Below are 20,221 nucleotides of genomic sequence, written 5' to 3' on the forward strand. Positions count from 1 at the left end.
ACAGTACTGTCAATTCCTGCTTTCGATCAAGCGTTGAAGACCTAGGGTCGTCCGTTCATCATATACAACTAATTAATCTACCTTTCAATACAACGTCTAGACAACATTTTGGTCATCTAACATCTTGGTCATCTGTTCTCTATCATACGAGTCCACTCCTTCATTCGATTTGCTTCAGTGATTACACATCTATACACATGATCAGATCCCTCCTCTTTGATTCCCCCGCATAAAACACCTTTTCCCCGACTCTCTCAAAACCCATCTTCTCGTAAAACCTCTTCCCTCTCTCATTACCTTCCCATACGCCCAACCAAATCTTACTCTTCCCCAACTCTCTGGCCTTCTCCTTCGATTTGGTGATCAGAAGTTGACCGAGCCCCGTACCGTGTGTTGAGCGGTGGGCATACAATCTTTGTAACTCTATAGAGTTGGGTATTTCCATCGGAGGTGAGGGGTTGTTGACTAATTGAGATACACCTAATATCTCTGCTTGTTGGTCCGAGGAAGAAGAAGAAGAAGCACAGATGAATATGTGTTTATCGCTTTGCTCAAGTTCCGATTCGAAGCTCGATGGTGAGAGTGTGACGTTGATATAGGTATCTAAATCTTGAGGTGAGACCGACCATCCGAATAATTCTGACCAGGTGTTTCCTACTAGCTTTGAGATCTTCGCAGCATCGGACGCAGTACCTGGACGAGTTGTGTAGGATCTAGGAAGAGGGGAGGCATGACTCGAAAAGGTATTGGGGGTGATGGAAGGTGTACCGTCCGCATGGTGAGGTTCGAGGCCGGTTGGCTGTGATGTTGACATGATGGAGGATAGTCGGTGAGATCCCCAAATGGAGACAGATATATCTTGGAGCAGGAAGTTAAGCTACCCAGTTCCTCTGATCTCGCTACCTAGACTGGATCCGTAGTGTCAAAGTTGGAGAGTCCGGAGTTTATAACTTGACTCGACTCATACAAGCAGAATCTACTCGATATCCGTCTGTTGTTGGGATATCTTTCTGTATCGTTGGTAACCGAAACATTCCACGTGTCATCCACGCGATTTATCCCACACAGAAAAAAAAAACGATGACATCTTCATTTTCTCACTGTGACCCCCTCCCTCCCTGTCCTTCCGCTTCACCCTTCCGTGCAATCTTCATTCCCTCTTCTTCGTGTGAGCAGATATACTGTACATTACATTACAGACCATCGGGTCGGAATCATTCAACCAAAATGTCAGGCTTCATCCTAGGTACTGGATCAGGTATACTAGCTTCCGCAGCTGTATACTACACCCTATCGACTTCTCTGAGAGAATCAACCGCTGGATTAAGATCAGAGTGAGTTACGCTTTCTCATAGGCATGACTATCACATTGTAACTACTAACTTAGTTGCTGATATTGTACATCTGATTCCAGACTCCACAATTCCTCATTACTCCTCTCCAATTCCTTCGAACCCATAAACCCACCTGCACCTTCCTCACTTATCGGACCATCTTCTTCATCACCATATCAACCCTCTTTCGGAGAGACAGTCAAACAGCGATGGAACGCTACACTCACCAATCTAGTTTCCGGCGTTAGATCGACAGATTGGGAATTGGTCGGTAAAGACATATATCAAGTTGGCGAAAATGCCATCAAACGTCTTTCCGAAGAAACTCAAACATCCTCCTCCTCTTCATCGATACTCGATAATGGTAGTCCCGTGAAAGAGACTGTCAGAACTCATGAAACGGTGTCGGTAGTACCCGGTACTACAGGCATAATAGACCATGCTGGGAAAGTACCAGAAGACAAAGTAGGTGTGAATAAAGTAGTTGGAGTGGATTTGAGAAAGGACAGTTATGGTTACGTACAAGGGAATGAGCTCAAGGAGCTGATCAAGAGGAATGCAGAGAAGGAAGGTAAGAGATTGGTATAGGTGTAGTAATGGCAGACGAAAAGATCCAAAAACGCATCGACGCAGTTTCATAAGGGAAATAAACCATCGATGACGGAGCACGATAAGGAGAGAGAGGATAGGATAGAAAGTAGATGAAAATTCACATGCACAATCTAAACAATGGTCGTATCGACGTATGTTCTTCAATATACTGACACTCGTTCATATGGAGTGGATACAGACAGAAACCCAGCTGTCCATCGAAATGCTTGTAGGATCTAATCAACGGTTTTAGACAAACGAAACCGTTGATGCACAGATTGACGTATGAATGCAATCGTGAACGAACAAACAAGCATTAGTCATCAATGGTCATTCAGTCATCTAACTCAGGATATATGCTACACTATGTTACAAACACCGAACACCATCATCAATGAAAACCAGATCTCAATAACATCTCACCAAAATTCTGATGCTCAGGTCAGTCAATTGGAGCAAGTCCAATCCCAACTATCGCCATTCTCACATTCGCCTAGACCTAATCCCCACCATTCATTTACTAATCGAGCAACCGCTTCTCGCCCCGATACAGTTTGAGTTTCCATTCTACCAACGGCTCATCAAAGTCAGCATTTACTGCACTTCGAGATCTCTTGCTTGCATGACTGAAGGGCAACTCACGTAGATATCCAAGCCTCCTGCGCAGCAAGATAATGTAATCCCTTAATGGGTTCCACAGGCGCATACGAAGAAGTAGTCTTAAGTTTGGGATAAGAATCCCATTCTTTCCTCACTAACCAACCTGATTCTTCACCAATCAATTTATGAATGAACCTATCGCTCAATCTAGTAAGAGAGAAAATCTTGACCGCATATTCACCTGAACCAGGTAAGACTTCGCCATGCCATGAGATCGACTGGAACCTCGGTGGAGGGATTGACTGGATTCTCGAACTCAGTCCGGAGGTCAAGATGGCATTCGGTATGTAGCTGTCTTCGGATAGGCCGAAAAACGATGGTAGTGGATGAGGTTGGGTGGTAGTAAAGTACGTAACGTGCAGTCGGACATATGGCTGGTGACTAAACATTGCATGACTAGGTTAGCAAATGATGTTGTATAATCTGTAGGGGTGTGACTTACGGGATGGGGGAAACGAAATTCGCTGCTAGCTTCTTGGAGATTGGAGATGAGTGCCATGGAGCAGCGAAGAATACAGCATCGAATGGTTCATCATCATTAAGTTGCGTCTTATTGGATCGGACAATGAATTGAGGGGAGTCCTTTGAGTCAAGTGGAATGATTTCGGACACCTGTACACGGAAGGGACATACTAAATCGTTAGCAATGCTTCAATCAGGGATGGGATTAATCCAGATTGACATATGATGTATATGACTGATGGATAATTGATGGTAGTCACTCACCTCCGTACCGAGATGAAGTTTCGCTTTACTATCATCCAGCATCCCTCTGAAGATCTGCCAATTACCTCCCTCGACCTGTGAAGCTCCACCAGCAGCCATTGAGACACCCGCTCCGAGCGCGTGGATATGATCCATATCAGAGGCGTACTACATCACACAGCGCTTCAGCTCGGGTCTACCATTTGGGTGATAATGAACCTGACAGTACTCACATTCACTCTTGTCGATCCCTCCCAGATCTCTCCTAACCATTTCTGATTAACACCCACAACGTTCTTTGCCCAATCTTTGCCTGTCCTCGTGGTATACTCGTTACCCAACCCCAAATCTTCCGCGAGATCCGATATACTTCCGACTGGTCCTCTCTGAGATAGATAAGACGGATCATACAGCTTAAGGAAATTGTTGACTAACTTGGCGACGGCTGATTTTGTTCGATAAGGTGATAAAGGTCCATATCTCCATAGTGCTTTGGCGGAGTCTATCCAAGACGAGGCACTTGTCTTGAAGAGGAATTTCTCCCCGTCCTATCGCCAGAGGAATGAATAAGCAAAGCAATCCATGTATGTTGATTGGCATTATGATAACTCACCCATATACCTATACCAGATTCAGCCATATCAGGATTGATCAGAGTGAGATTGAAGTACTGCAAAAGTAAAAGATTAAGCATGAGCATTTAATAGGACTAGACGCATCATAGACGGTTGCAGTATGTGCGGTCTTGAACACATCGTCCGTATAGACCTCTGGGTGATGAATCGCAGAACATTACATACCTCGACACCCTTCATCATATTCCGATTAGCTTCTACAAAGATACTTCCACCCAATTCTTGAGCACGTAGTCGTGGATCGCTATGAGGGTGGATTGTCGTGGTTCCTGAGGATTTAGATTCTTGTATGAGCCTTGTTCAAGTTTAAGAGCGCAGTGTCAAGATGAGATGAGATACGTCGAGATCCTGATGATTTTGTACGATAGTCCGTGATGATACTATTTGAAAGGATCTGCGGTGTATCAAGAAATGAAGAAGAGCTGAAGTTCAGACTCACTTCCACCTACATACCCCTCTTTCTCAAACACCACAATCTCCCCCAACCTACTACCTTCCTCGACCCCTAATCTAGCCTCTACAGTCCTAGCTGCCCGTTTAAGGAAGAACGCAGCCGCACTCCCACTTGCACCCGCACCGACAATCGCTACCCTCTTAGGTCGACTCTGGAGTTTGCCATCATTCGACACGGTATGGTTGATATTCTGATATATGGCGAAGTTGTCCTCTTGTTTCGACAGGAATGGGATAGCTGAAGAGTGGAATGGTTGAAGGAGGAAGATGGAGAGGAGGAACAGGATGGAGAAGAACATTATACGTGTCCTCAAGGGAGTGTCAAGTATTCGTTGAATGACAGACCTCATCTTGATTTTCTCGTTGTGAGATATACAGGCAGATTGGCTGTAGTGTGGGGGTATAGGCTGGGCGATGGGTCAGGAGAGGTGTGTCCAGTGCAAGAAGTTGATCCGTTTGATGGACAATGAGCTGTGTGTGCTATTTTGCAATCGGCACGAGGTCCTCAATCGCTTTAGCGGGTTTTTGGGATTGGGATCTAGCTCCAAGTGGTGTGCGTCCAGTACGATCCAATACAACCTATGATAGTGTCGTGCTAGTCTTAAAGGAAGGATGGAGTGTATTGTGTAATATCGTAGTGATGGCTTATGACGTGGTCATTTGGTCTTATTGTTCACGCCTTCGCCCTGACCTCCACTCGTCTCACTCTTCCTCTGATAGACTTCTCTTCTCGTCTAATACCAACCCCTCATAGCACAGATCCGACCAAAATTATACGCAGATGCATGACATTATATATCTACCAATCACCAAAATCTGTACCCTCGCTGCTAGTCTCCGCAGCTTTTCAGTGTATACTATATACTTATTGTCATTATTATAATAATTATCAGTCATTTTGCTTGCCTTGGATCGCTCGAACAATTTGCCCATTCCGTCAGGATCAGATCATTGACTCATCCTCTCTTGGCTAAAACACCACCGGTCACGTTACCATCAGCTACAGGTCTCCGGAGCTTATTGGCTTTGTCCTCAACTACGAAAGTAGCAAGAACCCGCTCATCAGAGGAATGAGTGCGGACATCGTCGATACCGTAGTATACAGCTGTGGCATCTTGTCGAGTAAGGTGTAGCTCGACTGGGAATACCCCAATTGCATTTGGGATCAGCGATCAGTTATTGAATTGAAGATGTAATACAGTGCACTCACAATATCCTCTAGTAGCACCTTCGGTCCATTGCAGTTCTTCATTACCCGTGGCGTTGATTAGCTTTTGAGCAGTTTGAATGTACGCTTCAGCAGGTAAAGGTTTGTTGGCGGCTTTGAAAGGGGATAAAGCCACATTAGTCTTTGATTCAATTCAACATGACGGCTGCTCGTATTTAGTTGGTAGAGCTCACTATGGTTGTAGCCAAACGAGGAAGGAGAAGAGACTGCTGTACCAGCAAATTCGACTGCGTATGAGCCATCTCCCGTAACGGTGTTGTATCCATCTTTATCATCATAAGTGATATCAGATACCCAGTTGGCACTAGATTACCAAGTCAGAGGTCAGCTCAGTACGGTTCAACGTCTGTGAAGAAGGTGCCGGTGGGTTTTCAAGAAAGATACGGAACGAGTGAGACTCACTGAGAATCTCCAGAAAGGATGAGCACGTTGTCGATGTTATTCTGACTGATCGTATCGAGAACTCTTCTTCGGTTGGCTTTGTACCCGTCCCAAGCATCCACATTGTCCGTCACCAAATCGGCAACTATTGGTGCAGATATTGATCAACACCTTGAACAAGCGTCTGACGATAGGCATGAGAGGGCTAAGAAGCACACTTACAAACGATTTGTTGACCGACGATCTTCCATTGGGCCCCTCTTTGTGAAGAATTCTTCAAACCATTGTAGAACCAGTTCTCTTGCCTTCCACCCATGAGAGATCGGGCTTCCTCATTTTGGATAGCTTTGACATCATGAGCTAGACAGAGCAAATCAAGCAATTCGTTAGTGAGAGGATCTTTATGAAACAGCATGGAGCATATTCACTGTTGTAATAAATATCGGTCAGATCTCTGTTATATTGTCTAGTGTCTAGCATATATAGATCGGCGAGAGTACCGAATTTGAAGCTTCTCCAGATTCTTAGAGCGTCATCGGTTTCAACCTGTGATCATTCATTTACATCGTAAGCATTATCTGAGAGTTCGCTGTCCATCTGGGCATGCCCCATGTACTTACCGTTCTAATGGGGAGCCACTCGAAATACGCTTTCACGGCATTTGCTTTCCTCTGTGTGAAGGATGTGTTGTACTGCGTTCCAGCAATGGTATCGTTGGAATCTGCCGAACCGGCTTTCCAACTGTTATCTGCAACTTCATGATCGTCCCAAACAAGTTGCCAAGCGTGACTCGCATGAAGAGCTTGTAAGTCCGGATCACTTCGATATTGCTTGTATCGAGTCCGATAATCTTCCAAGAGGAACAGTTCCCGGTTGGGTTCTGGTACTCGGCCACTATGGGGTAGGATCATCAGTTTGACGGCTCTCTATGTCACTGAAACGACGATGTCAAAAAGGCTATACTAACATATCCCTCCCATCGCCATAACAAGCTTTTCCGTCACAACCATCTCCCCTGAATTCGTAGATGTAATCACCGACATGGACAGCATAGTCGATTGAATCTCGCGCAGCAGCATTCCCATAAGCGTTGAAGAACCCGAAGGGATAGTTCGAACATGAGAAAACGCTACATGATATATTAGCCATAATCATCACTCTCGACTGTTACCATTCTACAGCTCGTCACTTACGCGAAAGACAGTTTGTCAATCTCATCGTCATCCTCAACAGGGGTAGTCAAAAATCTACCGACCGGCGAGACGTTGTTTTTATCGGCACAATTTGCAAATCTATAGTAATATGTCGACTTAGGTTGTAATCCCTTTGCTTCAACCTTGTAGGAATAATCGACCTCTGGCGTAGTCCAAACTTGGTCAGAGGTTATGATATCCCCCTCTGACCAGGAGTCATTGGAATGGGACACTTGATACTCGAGACATACCGGACGGGAGTCGTTCGTAGTAGGTATAGGGTGGGTCCAGAGGATCACCGAATCGGATTCTGCCCAATCACCCAATGTCATTACAGGGTATTCGCAACTAATGATAAAGTAACGTACCAGGATCACCAGAAGCTACATTATAAGGGAACTCAACTTGTCCGTCATAGTACTCCCATCGCTTATGGTTTCTTCGGACGGCATCTCGGGGTGTAGCAAGTTGAGGAGCCCGGAAAGAAGGGGAATCATATGCCCTGTTGTGGATGATGGACGCCACGGCGGGACTAGCGAGTGAAAGGAATAGGAGAGCCAACATCGTAGGATCGTTCTCCTGTGTTTATCAGAGGATGATAGACTGGCTCGAGACATAATGGTCCCATCTTGATCCTCATGTCATCTTATATCCTACGCCTGAAAAGACTAGTTCTCTAGCATCATGTTCCTCGACGACCAATGAGGTACCGAAGATTGAAAAGCTTGGGAAGGACTGCTAATGTTTCGACAACACGTTCGAAAGTCGATGACGAATGATTGATCACAGATAACAAATGACTAGACAGATGAGCTAGTCGCGACACGAACGTGCTTATATCAAATTGAGCAAGTTAGGCCAGAATTCCACTGGATGTGGACGAGGTATGGTCTATAACGACGAAATCACATGGTTGTCACGATAGCGTTGTGGTCAATCACGCTAGTGCTTGTTAATTGTATGGGAATTAGCAGCATGACATGTTGAAGATGCTGTAACTCAGCTAGGAGGCATGTCAAAGATAATTGTTATCACAAATGGCACGTGCGAGAGTGTATGTCGAGATAATAAGTCTTTATCTGTATGAGAAAAATGGTGGTTTGGTCGAAGGCACCGGGATTGTAAGTGTGCGGGAAAACAGGATGTATTGTATCGGAAGAGCGGTTCGGTGGGCGATGTGCTACAGCATATATGAATTAACTTGAACCGAGCATTGACGCGATGGGGCTCATCGACGGCCTTGACTGACGTGGGATTCGGAGAACCCCGTTGATATCTATCTTGATGAGATTGGAGTCGCACAGCTTAACTTCATCCAGATGTGTAATGAGGGAGTCAACTTCGTACTCCTCACATTCGGTGATATCCTGCGGGTCACACCCTGGGTCGAACAAAGGGAAAGCAGTGCATGGATGCGTGTATATATTGTTATGTCGCTATAAGAATATACAGATTCACAAAGGTAAGTTGATGGATAGCGTCCAAGGTATATATAATGACTAGATATATAAACATTATTACTATACAAGATTTACAAGCACAAGCAGAAAACAACAATATGAGATGGACAAGAACGAAAAAGCCGAAGAAGCCCAAATATCCACAGCAGAACAACACAGGTCGGACGGTTCATAAAATGTGTAAGCAGTCGATTATGACATGAAGAAAGTCTCCGCCATATCCTGTTCGTCTTTGCTCAATTTCATATGTGTCATCTGACCTCTTGCAGCAGCTGCTATCGACGCCGAAGAGTGTAAGGTGGGTGCGCAAGACTGTCGATTCTTCGCTATACGTGCTTGCTGCGCTTGGTAGGCGTCGTGGGAAGTTGGTGGAGGGAATGCCGATTGTCTCTTTGATGCTGGTGCTTTGGATTTCTGCATTTCCCAAGGTATCCATCATCAATACTGGTATAATGAAAGGGGCAAGAACTACTCACGTCAGATAGACCCATCACTGATTTCCTCCATTTACTCTCTTTCCTACCAAGATCACCCATTGATCCTGTTCCTATAGGTGCCTTTCGAGGTGGACTCGATCCAGCGAATTTGATCCCTTCGTATATCTTCTCCGGTGAAAGGCCAATAGGAGGGTTGGTGGAAGATGTAGGCGACACTTTACGTACCTGAGGTGCAGGCATGGGAGGACTGGAGGAGCTTGCAACGGGCGTAATGATCTTGGTCTCTGCTGAAGAGGACAGAACGGAAGATCTGACACTGTTGGCTGATACTGGACCGTTGGTGTTGGTCCTAGCGAGTATTTTTATAGGAGCAAGAGGCTTGACAACATCATGCGATTCGGTATTCTCTTTCTTTGGGGAAGCAGTAGTGGTATCTATCACTGGAGCAAGGTTAGGAGGTTCAGGTTGATCTTCTTCTTCATCAAACTCGAATCCTTCAAGACTCAACATTCCCTCTGCCTTCTTCTTGGTGGCTGTCGACTGTTTAGCTGGAGTGGGAGCGGGGGAAGCGGTAAAATCGATAGGAGGAGCAGCACCAGGCGGTAGAGTAGGGACGAACTCGGAGATAGGAGAAGGCGGTAGAGGGATCTTGAGAGGGTCTGTCTCCCTTACGGCTGAAGCTACAGGAGTGATAGGTAGAGGTGAGTCGACCATCTGTTTCTCGGAACGAGCTTGACTGATCTTCGATATAGCCGACACTGATCCTTTATCATTCTTAGACGTGTCGATTTTGGATAAAGTAGGTTTATTCGACCCGCCGAATGCCATAGTCTTCCTTTTGGCCAAAGTGGCTGATTTGTCTTCCTTTATTGCTTTGTCAGAAGGAGCCGGGGAAGTTGTAGCGGACCTTCCAGTGAGTTTACGGAGGAAAGATGAGAATCCCGATGACTGTTTGGTAGGCATGGGTGGTCTGGCCAACACAGGTGCCGGCGCAGATGTTTTGGTTTGGGGGGGAGCTGCTTTCTCCGATACAGTTGGTAGAGAAGGGACAGGAGTGGTCCTAATGACAGGAATCGTATCTGACTGGTAAGCTACCACATTCGCATGACACTGCGGTTGGGAGGATGTAGAGGTTAACTCACTTTTCGCTTACGCTCGACGCCCTCTCCCTGCCCTTCTCACCGCCTTTCTTCTTCCTTAGAGTCTGCATCGATTTACTTAGATTCAGTCTTCCTTTCTTTACTTCTTTCACTGGACTGGGATGCTCTAATGCTTCGTCAATGGTTGATTCGATTTTGATGGGAATGGCACCGTTTTTAATGGAAACCTGCAACAAAGGAGGGTCGATAGGAGTGATCAAGGTCTCTGTGTCTTCGTTGGACGATGCGACCTGGTTGAGTTGTAATTGTGAGTCTTGCGAGTCTTCAACGGTAGAAGATGATGAATGAGTCAAGGATGGTCTTGAAGATGCTCTTTCTAACAGTTGCTGCGAGGGCGCTGTTGGGGGAGAAGCCATTGTTGACATTTTGCCCGAGTGTAGAGATCCGGGCTGAATATGAAACTTTTGGGAAATGGCGAGGGTTGAAAGGGGGAAAGGGGGCTGAAGCTTTGTAATATTTATATAGATGTTTGCTTTATGTCCTATTTGTTTCGGATCTTTTACATCCAAAATAGGCATCGGAGGTCAGCTGATGATCTTATTGGGTTCCTTTGATGAAAACGCCACCCCCAGGTTCAAGTCAATGCGCTGTTTGTCACTGATAGGGAGCACCAGCTAAGACCAACAAAGAAAGGATACTCACTGTTTGATGCATATCACCAGGTCAGACGACTGGGAGATAGATGCACAGACGTCGATTCCAGCACTGAAGTGAGATCGAGTTGGTGTCTTTTCTTTGTTTGGCATCCAAACCAAGAGTGTCGGTCGGACCAAACGGGAACCGGACTTTGCGTAAGGTTGGTAACTTGATCAACGCGCTGTTTACGTTGATCTTGATGTTCACTGGATTGAAACTTTGTGCAGTTTCTGAATTGCCGGTGTATATCTCAGAGATGTGTATGTACTTTAGAGGATGGCACCATGAAGACGAGTGTTCATTCTGACATATCAATGCATGGCCATTTTGTCATCGTTGCAAACGAATCGGACGGCCAGTCGACGAAATCATTCCATTGATCATCTCAGCTCAGACATGATGTGTTCTGGACGAAGGACCCTTGCACTATATGAACCTAATGGGTAGAAACTGCCCAAAACGTCTTGTCCAAATAGTTTACAGTAATTGAGTCTTGTTTACACCGTACCTTCAAATCCCTTCGATTGGTTTCTCTCGAAAACCCTTAATTTCCGTAGTCCTGCCGGACAGTCCGGGCGTTTGTGGGGGAAGATCCTGTGCGTCCACCAATAAAAGCAGTGCCTTCTCTCTAACGCCGGTGATGTCACGTAGAATGCATCAAGCTATAGAATTGGGTCTGGCCCCGGGTCTGATTGCAAGCGTAGGCACCTGATCAGCTTCATAAAAATGGATTTGCAAAGCAGGACACCCAAACACATGGATAATTGTGCTCAGGGTAAATCGGAATCGGAACGGAGCGTCGACAACAGAAAAGAAGCTTTCTGATCTTCTGCCGCTCTTTAGACTGGCAGAATCATTATCCTCATCCAAACGGTCATTATACGCTTCGCAAATTAGACGAGACATCAGCTCCGAGCTGTGCCGCAAGTGAGATTGAAATCCATGTCATGATTTAGCTGAGGTATTCGACATAACTGCTTCTGCAAATGATTCGTTGGGTTGACATGATCGCTGGAAAAGGATTAGACCAGGAACGCTCATTCGGGATATTACAAAAGCAGGGTAAACGATCCGAGTCGCTAATCGAGGAGGCCTGCAATCGCAGCGACCGCAATATCATAGGATAACGATCGACATATCGATTCATAGCAGATGGTTATATCGCATACGAGACATTGAGAATACCTACGGTATCAAATCTCCTCGGTGACTGCTAAGCGACGAACTATCTACCCACGCATGATATGTCAAATGCAAGTATGAGTGCCTTGTACACTGTGCCAGGTGTGTTATACTCATATTGCGTATAAGAGGTATGGGATTCGATTCGCAAGATCAGCATCGTTCTCTCACTCATGATACTTACCATCGAATGTTGCACGTTACTGTACCCTACAGTGGCAAAATCTCCTGTTGCCGATCCGAAATCTCTGTTGCAGTAGACGTACAACGGCGGGCGTTTAAAGAGTGTAATAAATCTATTGTTTGTCTTAGCACAGTGATATCCAGTCGATGGTCCATATATCGGATTCCTCACGGAAGTTCGACTGCAGAAGCTGCGTGTACGCCATATGCGAGAGCTGCGTGCTAATGGATCGTTACACTATCAGACCAAATTTGATATGTTACTCGATGTTTTTCCGCCGTCAAAACGCCTGAGATCGTGATAATATGTGACTTTCACCATCAGACTATCAGTTGCCAGTGTCAAGTTTCGCTTACAAGTCGTCCCCTGGTTCATTTGAGGCAATCAGCAACAAGGTTAGACGACATTCCTGTCATATGACCGCTCTTACAATAAGCTAGAATTCCAGATTGCGGAATCCCGCCAGTGGGAAGTGGAACAGTTTTGTATTGCCAAGTCCCAAAATCGATTCCTACCATCTGGGCCAAACCATACATAGTCAAAACCTCACTTTATCCTTATGTGCTGGCAGATTCACCCATTGGCCATGACATAAAGTGCGTCTGCGGACTGATTCAATACCTCGACTTGAGAACGAAGCTCCGAAGTGGTGAACTCGTCATCCGTGAGAGTGGCGACAACGGTCTCATTCTTCATGATGAGATGAGCAGGAACGGGAGTGATCGATCAGATGGACAAACTCATCGATGACAATCATTTTAGCGAACTCCCCACATGTCGACCATTCGAAGATGATATCGTCGCACATCAGCATGTCATTCCGCTAGTGAAAGAATCGCTTCTTCAAGCTTTTTCGGAGGAGCGGGACTTTGACCTCTAGAAAGGCGAGCTGCGTTTGTGCTCTCCCTACTAACGAGACTCTGAACCCTCCAAGCGAGCAAGAGGCAAAAGCAAGCGAGTACCTGTGAGACGTACATGACAGTCTCAATCTCACCTTAGTATTCGCGAGAGATGTGACGAGCTCTGTGGAGTATAGATTATATTGGTCAGCCCGAACGAGAGGGTGCGAATCGAAGCTTCCAATCAGGCGATTCTTTTTCAGTTTCTCATGTGTGCACCGCCACAACAGGTCAGATGACCATCGTCCGTGATGACTGGGCTCTATTGCGAAAGCTATTCTCTTAGGCAAAGATCGTCGCTCATAAGATGATTCTCAAGATCAAGGCAATGGCGTGACCCAGAACGCCAAGAGCATAGCGTTATTCCGGCATCAAAGTCAATCAAGCGGCAAAAGAAATGTAGATTACTTGCGCTTTCTACCAGTTCTCTCTTGTCATCTCTGTTTTGCGACCTCTTCACTATCACGACCATTCCCTTTGTCCTTTCACCCTCGCAAGATGTTGCTATTCCACATCGTAGCCGTCGTTCTGACCAGCCTCGGGGTTCTCGCCAGTCCTATCGAGAATCATCCACAAAGGGATGGTCAAATATCCTACAATGTCTTAACTAATGCGGAACGACTGTCCAGGGGATTAGGACCAGCCATGCCAAATAGCTTGGGGAAGCTCATCCCGTCTCGTGCTCAGGTTGAATCCGGTGAGTCTTTCATGGGTTTTCTCGGAGATGAATAAGCTTCGGGTCACTTACCATTACTCACTTGGCCAGGGAACGCACCCATTCAAAGAGGGGTCTGTCCATCAGCAAGACCAGTCACATTTCTCCCCCCCCCCCACCCTTTACTTAACAATGAGGAAACCATTATCCCTGGAAATGGATCGAGGACTGCCACTCTCTCTCTTCCATTCCCAGTTAGGATCTTCGATAAGACATCAAGCATCCTTATCGTCAATGAGCAAGGTGTAAGAACTTACTTCGAGATATCTTACCGGAATACTAACACCAGTTCCGCCATGCATTGTCGTTTTCGCTACTCGTAGTGGGTGGATTTCGACTGGTATGCTAGTATCGGTGCCAATGAACCTCTTCCAAGTGACAGTTTACCTTTTTACTCTATCGCTCCCTATTGTAAGTGGAACGGATTAGAGAGGAATCAATGGAAAGATCTGACTTGTCTTCCCCTCTAAGGGAGCAGACCACTGTAGGTTATCCATGCGGGTCTTCCTTAGTTCTTGGTGATGCGCTGTTGACGGACATGTAGCTATACGGATGGATTCTATAAGGTCACCTATCAACTTGATCCAGGGGCCGTAGCAATTCACTGGTTTGTCCGTACCGAATTCGGATTTCCCGATTCAAGCATCGACTTCACCGTAAGTTCTATCAAATGAGCATTTTGTTAAAAGCGGATTCACCAGTATTACTCATAGCTCTACTGCGAAACTCAAACTCCCGGGTGGTGGTATGTCTACTATGACAGAGTGATAGGGATACATAGCGGTAATCCAGCCACTATCGGCGCACAAGGTACAGGCTCTTTACAACAGCGTGAGTGTGGCATCCACGGTCGATATGCTGTATGTAAGATAATGTAAAATTGATTGTGAGACTTGGTTCGCGCAGCTATACCAGATCAGTGGACGCAATACAGCTACAACAAACAAGGTGCGGTTCATAATGGTCTAAGACTGGCATTCGATACGAACTGTCCAGGAAGATATCACATTGGCTGAAGGTTTAGCGATTGCCCCTCGACGGCTTGCTAAAGGTTCAATAGGACAATTATGCAATCATGTGACTTCAAGATGTCATATTCCCTCACTCCTTAAGCTATCGGGGTGCATTACTGTCATACCCGTGGAAATCTGTACAGGCGAATTTCTCTGGGCTTCTTACTCGACGCACTAGAGATGCATCCATCGCACAATGCTCATCGTATCACTCACACTATAGACATCATTCCGTTCACGTCGGCTTTGTTGGTGTATTCCAAGTGGCCAAGAACATGTCAATCTTTTGCTGATCATCATCCATACAGATTGACGAAATCGGAGAGATCTCTGTTGGAGGGATGACAGGCCGTGCTCAAGGCGAAGGTTGGTGGTTGTGCACGTGCTCCTCTCAGGTCTAGCAGAGCTTAGCAACGTGAATGTTCCTGGTTAATGAACTGAGAATTTGATCAATCTGTCGTTTGTCTTTGGAGTAGTTCAGCTAGCATCTCACACAGCATCGCCACCGCCATCTGCGTTAGCAAGCCAGTGTCCAGCTAGTGGACAGTATACGATGTTGTGCTTCCAACTTATTCACCTGGTATACCTTACAGGCGTCACCGCCACAGCATTTAACCCACATGTCGAACTCCATGACCGTGACGTGGATTCACCGTCGAAAGGGGACTTTACAACCAGTTCAATGACGGGATTGGACAAGAGAGGACCAACGTGTCCATCCGCTCTTCCAATCGTCTTCCCACCCCATCCGCCTCCACCGGCAAACGAAGTCGAACAATACTTCTTTCCCGTACCATAAACCGAAGTGGATGTTCCCTTCCAAGCCAAAATTTTTGGTAAGAGCTCCAACAAGATCATCTTTTCAAGCACTGAGATACGCTAAATCATCTCTTTTGACTCAAATGGCACTGTCTTCAGCTGATTCAAATTACCTGAAACCATATAGGTTCTGTTTTTCAATGATGAGTACATGCTCGGAACCAACACACCTTTACCCACCCTGGATGCTCCTCGTGAATCGATCTTGGTTTATTGTGAGTGCGATGATTAAACGTGATATCAATAATATCCATATCCAGAGACTCACCTGACATCTGATATCGCAGGGGATTATATGTGAGTCATGAAGTCTGACCGATTAGATGAGTACGATATAGGACGACAAGGTGATGTCGAGTTTGGTTTTTCGTTCACAGTACTATTGTTAATACACACGTCATTGGGTATGGCATGTTCTGGGCCAACGATACCGACAATTATACAGTGAGATATGACGGATGGATTGTTGGAACAACTATTACAGATAAACTTGATATGACGGCGCCTTGCATCATACAGAACTGTACCGTATTGCTGTAGATGAATCTGTGCTTTGTTTGTGACATGCTCCTTACACCTATTTCACGATGCTGTAGGTATACTACACCAACAACACCCCTGGCGTATGGTATATCTACTATGATACCGCGGGACTTAGGAACTTTAGGCCATTCGGCTACTATTTGCGCTCAGTCAGGAGGCGGGTCCACTGCCATCTCTGGTCGGTTAACAAGATTTAAAAGCATTGACTCATCCAGTCCTTTCCCCATAATGACGTAGAAACTTTCGTTCAATACTCTTACAATCACCCTGGTCTTGCCAAGCTAGCCTTGCCTCAGACATTCGACAGAGAATCGGTTTCACCGTTGGTCGATCTCTTCCTTTACTCCTACGGTTTCTTTCCTGCTAAATCGCTCTCAGATTGTGTGTTTGTAGGTCTACTACAGCAGTGACACACCGGGAATCTTTTATACGTGGTACGATTATGATTCGTACAAGACCACCGGCGATACAGCCTTGATCGGTGCTTATGGAGCAGGTGAGTGATTCTGGTTCAGTATATGCTTTGAAGATCGTTCTAAATTTGTGGTATCTCTGACTTAACCGTACGACTTACAGGATTCAGTAAGCCATACAATATAACGTGTTCGCAAAACATACCTGGCAAGATCCGTGCTGGTATGAGATTAGCCTTTGATACCAATTATAATGCTAGTATCACCGTTGGTTGAATCGTGAAGTTAGCGATGGGCCTTGAAAATTATGGCACGGAATTGTCAAATTAAGTGGATAGCCATGTTTGTTAGTATATATATACACTAAATAGGCCGAATATGTATCATCATGTCCGCAATGTTGCCTGAACATGAACAGTCGAAGAAAGGCAGACAGCGCTATACTCAGTCGGTAAAATCTTTCATTGTTTTTCAGGCACCTAGTCATGGTCAGAGCAGATCTCAAGTGGGATTACAACGTGACATCGGTAGACTTAGATCACTTAGGGGACTCCATAACTTCCATAGAGTCTATCATCGAGCGTGGATGATGGATATCAATCGTAATTCTCCACCACGTGGCCCAAGTTCATCTTCTCAGCTTGTTCCAAGACGATATTGGTGATAGCCACGTCTTGGATTCCCAGTCCGACCTATGATAGAGGACAACAAGAAATCAGTCTCATGTCTTCGTAAGACTGCGGTCCAGCTTAAAATTTTTTGACGCTCCAGCATCGTACTCACGGACTTGAATATCACCACTCCATTCCCACCTATACTATTTGCTCTTTCTTGTACCTTCCTCTTATATTCCTCTGCCCTGGAATCATCTAGCAACTGACCTATTTCTACCAAATTTTCATTCGTCAAATTCGAATCGATCAGTTCGCCCGCTTCTCTCATACAAGCTTCGATTGAGTCAACCACCACGCCTGCACTTTCCACCAGGGATCGTTCGACCTCGTGCATCGTAGGTCTGTATGAGCCTATCAGTATCACTCTCGCGTCCTTTTTCGGCTGGGCGGTGAAAAGAGGTACAGTCGATGAAGTCGCAGCAACGATTATATCTCCTTTACCCACCACCTCTGCCAATTCCTCTGAAGAGCTTGATGGACGCACTTCAGCTTTGATACTTATACCGGGGAATCGCTTGGATAAGTCGTTGATCAGGGATTGGGATCGTGCGGTGGATGAACGAACGACGAAGGTCACGCTTTGGATGGTTGAGTACAGACGGAGAAATAGAATGGTATGCAAGTGACACTGCGCACCGGAACCGAAGAGGACAAGGTGGGTGGGTGGGGTTGGAGAGGGGAAGAGACGGAGGAAGAGTGCCGAGCCTGCGTATGTGAAAGTGTCAATATACACATATCATTGGTCAGGAAAATAATCACTCACCACAAGCATTCCTCAACGCCGTCAACTTCCTAGCATTAACAACAGCCTTGACCCTCCCAGTGCTCTCATCCATCACCATAGTAGTCGCAGGTAGCCCCCCATCACTTGCAGTGGGCACAGATACAATCTTGATTGACGATGTCGTCGAGTTGTCCGATGTGGGCGCACGAGAAGGCATGAAAAGCATGGTGGACTGCTCCGTGCTGATAGTTATTCTATGAGGAGTCTGGATGAAAGCATGCTCACCCTCCTTTGATGGTGAAGGGCTGGAGAAGTGCTTGAAGACATTTGATTGGGAGGCTAAAGCGATTTCAGGAGATAGGTCGGTGAGAACCTGGTCAACGTCTGATGAGGTTAGGACTCGAATGGAGGACGATGGCATCTTCGACGTATGACCTGCTGTACATGTGCTTGATGATTGGGCTGTCGTGAATGCAGTGGACGGTACCTTTCTTGATGCAGCCCTGTGCTCGTGAAGGTGTCATCAGGTAGAAGTTACATGTAGGTTGTACTGGTAGGTTCTGCGCTAAGGTGGATGGTGATGGCGGCTAAGTTAGCAAGTCGTGCGGTACTGCCGGGGTGACCATCGCACATAGCCGACATTCCTACAATTGAGTGCGTCGTGGTAGTCATCTCATTCCGTCGTTTGAGTTTTCTGGTGTAGAGCGATGAATACCGAAGATTATTGTAGCGACTCATCCCCAGACAGCCCATGTACGCGTGTATTTGTACAGTTGATGAATTAAATACAAAATCATGGTCGGCGCGGGTGTCTTGTCTCGCGTATGGCAAATGTAGGGCTAAGAGACAGGTTAGCTTGAATAAACCCTTCAATCAGACACGGACACGAACACGGTACCCATCGTGATTTTGTCTGTAAATCAATTTGAAACACGTCCATGTCTTTCAATTGGACTAGGAAACATCATTCAGTGTTTCTAGGGTAGGTGACGCGTTGTGACAAGCACATACATCTTCCCAAAGTCAGTTGTTGTATAGATCACAGTCGTGAAAGATATATAAAGTCGCTGCCTCAACGCGAAGTTCAGTTGTCCTCTTTTTGCTTCTTCTACTTCTTTACCTACCGTATTCATTCTCATCTATCTTATGGGAAGATCGCCTTGTTCTGTCGATACGACGACGCGAGGCTGAAAAACATCACCATTACTACTACGCATCATCGCTCATGACCACTTTATCATATCTGCCTCACTACCGGCTCGATACCATCTTTCACGATACTTGCACCCCATCTCAGGCTCGATGATCTTCAGAAGATTTTCTCAGACGAAGTGCAAGTACACTCAATACTCAAGCTGCTCAACACTTGCAATCACCACAAATAAACGATGGTCCAAGTGCGACATTCGACGACGCATTCACTGTCCACAACAGCTCAACTAATATAATCTGAGAACGTGGCATCTTCACGGAGTCGACCAGATATCTGTATCAGCAGCTACGAGTAAAGTCGTTTGCTCTTTGAGCTCAGCTCAAGGCGCCCGGTGTATTAGGCCACTGCGCTGAGCTGTTCCGCAGATCCAATCCAGCAGAGTATTCATCCTACAGATCTCACTACCAAGGCTCGGATCGCCTAATTGCGTGGACTTGACGATATCAGATAAAATCCAAGATTCCAGAAATTCCGGGAAATCACCCACGCCACATGTCTCAACTTTCACGATTATTACCCGATAAAGTAATTCTCATCTTGTCACGCTCCGGAAAATCAAAATTTGAGTTTAGTTAAAACGGGACGCGTGAACGCGTAAAGCTCTCAACGGCAGATAATATTCCGAGGAACCTAATCTAAAATCTCTCAGAAGATTCCTGGAATTTCGCGAGCGATAGCAAGCTTGATACACAACGGATTTGTGTGTGTGTGCTTGTTGAGAGTGTCTGTCTGCATGAGCTGTGTATGGGAAAGCGAGAGAGAGCTTTCAGGCTCGATCGTGCTTGAACAGCCTTCTCGTGCTATACGCAGGGGAAAGAAATACGTATGGAGAGGAGAGAATTCGCAGAAATTTTGTCCGTGACCAAAGCCCTTATCTTCTCGGTCTCCTCGGGCATGCGGTACCAATGTGAGCCACCTTCCCTTCTCTTTCGAGCTCTTGCATAGCAGCCCTCGTAGAATCGTTACGCA

General features: G+C 46.0%; 7 protein-coding genes across 7 annotated transcripts; 2 read left to right on the forward strand and 5 right to left on the reverse strand.

The window, feature by feature from the left end:
- Window positions 1-181: 181 nt before the first annotated feature.
- Window positions 182-814, reverse strand: I203_105944 (uncharacterized protein; the record flags this gene model as incomplete). The annotated part of the gene is made up of 1 exon (XM_019147716.1): window positions 182-814. One exon carries the CDS (start codon window positions 812-814, stop codon window positions 182-184), a length of 633 nt encoding a protein of 210 aa, XP_019002634.1.
- Window positions 815-1,227: 413 nt separating this feature from the next.
- On the forward strand, window positions 1,228-1,922 carry I203_105945 (uncharacterized protein; the record flags this gene model as incomplete). The annotated part of the gene is made up of 2 exons (XM_019147717.1): window positions 1,228-1,334; window positions 1,415-1,922. 2 exons carry the CDS (start codon window positions 1,228-1,230, stop codon window positions 1,920-1,922), a joined length of 615 nt encoding a protein of 204 aa, XP_019002635.1.
- A 449-nt stretch (window positions 1,923-2,371) lies between these two features.
- I203_105946 (uncharacterized protein) lies at window positions 2,372-4,677 on the reverse strand (the record flags this gene model as incomplete). The annotated part of the gene is made up of 8 exons (XM_019147718.1): window positions 2,372-2,492; window positions 2,568-2,966; window positions 3,028-3,197; window positions 3,312-3,458; window positions 3,524-3,838; window positions 3,904-3,960; window positions 4,091-4,194; window positions 4,365-4,677. The coding sequence occupies 8 exons, from the start codon at window positions 4,675-4,677 to the stop codon at window positions 2,372-2,374; spliced, it is 1,626 nt and encodes a 541-aa protein (XP_019002636.1).
- Window positions 4,678-5,334: 657 nt separating this feature from the next.
- I203_105947 (uncharacterized protein) lies at window positions 5,335-7,744 on the reverse strand (the record flags this gene model as incomplete). Its single annotated transcript, XM_065517872.1, has 10 exons — window positions 5,335-5,516; window positions 5,589-5,699; window positions 5,780-5,910; window positions 6,009-6,132; window positions 6,210-6,347; window positions 6,416-6,533; window positions 6,608-6,881; window positions 6,955-7,116; window positions 7,181-7,490; window positions 7,549-7,744. 10 exons carry the CDS (start codon window positions 7,742-7,744, stop codon window positions 5,335-5,337), a joined length of 1,746 nt encoding a protein of 581 aa, XP_065373176.1.
- Window positions 7,745-8,832: 1,088 nt separating this feature from the next.
- I203_105948 (uncharacterized protein) lies at window positions 8,833-10,602 on the reverse strand (the record flags this gene model as incomplete). Its single annotated transcript, XM_019147720.1, has 3 exons — window positions 8,833-9,054; window positions 9,117-10,137; window positions 10,220-10,602. 3 exons carry the CDS (start codon window positions 10,600-10,602, stop codon window positions 8,833-8,835), a joined length of 1,626 nt encoding a protein of 541 aa, XP_019002638.1.
- Window positions 10,603-13,636: 3,034 nt separating this feature from the next.
- On the forward strand, window positions 13,637-14,869 carry I203_105949 (uncharacterized protein; the record flags this gene model as incomplete). The annotated part of the gene is made up of 7 exons (XM_065517873.1): window positions 13,637-13,835; window positions 13,905-14,098; window positions 14,177-14,264; window positions 14,325-14,337; window positions 14,398-14,509; window positions 14,567-14,684; window positions 14,760-14,869. 7 exons carry the CDS (start codon window positions 13,637-13,639, stop codon window positions 14,867-14,869), a joined length of 834 nt encoding a protein of 277 aa, XP_065373177.1.
- Window positions 14,870-17,237: 2,368 nt separating this feature from the next.
- I203_105950 (uncharacterized protein) lies at window positions 17,238-18,460 on the reverse strand (the record flags this gene model as incomplete). The annotated part of the gene is made up of 3 exons (XM_019147723.1): window positions 17,238-17,333; window positions 17,425-18,020; window positions 18,079-18,460. 3 exons carry the CDS (start codon window positions 18,458-18,460, stop codon window positions 17,238-17,240), a joined length of 1,074 nt encoding a protein of 357 aa, XP_019002641.1.
- Between the last annotated feature and the right edge of the window lie 1,761 nt (window positions 18,461-20,221).

This window comes from Kwoniella mangroviensis, assembly GCF_000507465.2.
Source record: "Kwoniella mangroviensis CBS 8507 chromosome 1 map unlocalized Ctg02, whole genome shotgun sequence".
In the NCBI taxonomy this organism is placed as follows: Eukaryota; Fungi; Basidiomycota; class Tremellomycetes; order Tremellales; family Cryptococcaceae; genus Kwoniella; species Kwoniella mangrovensis.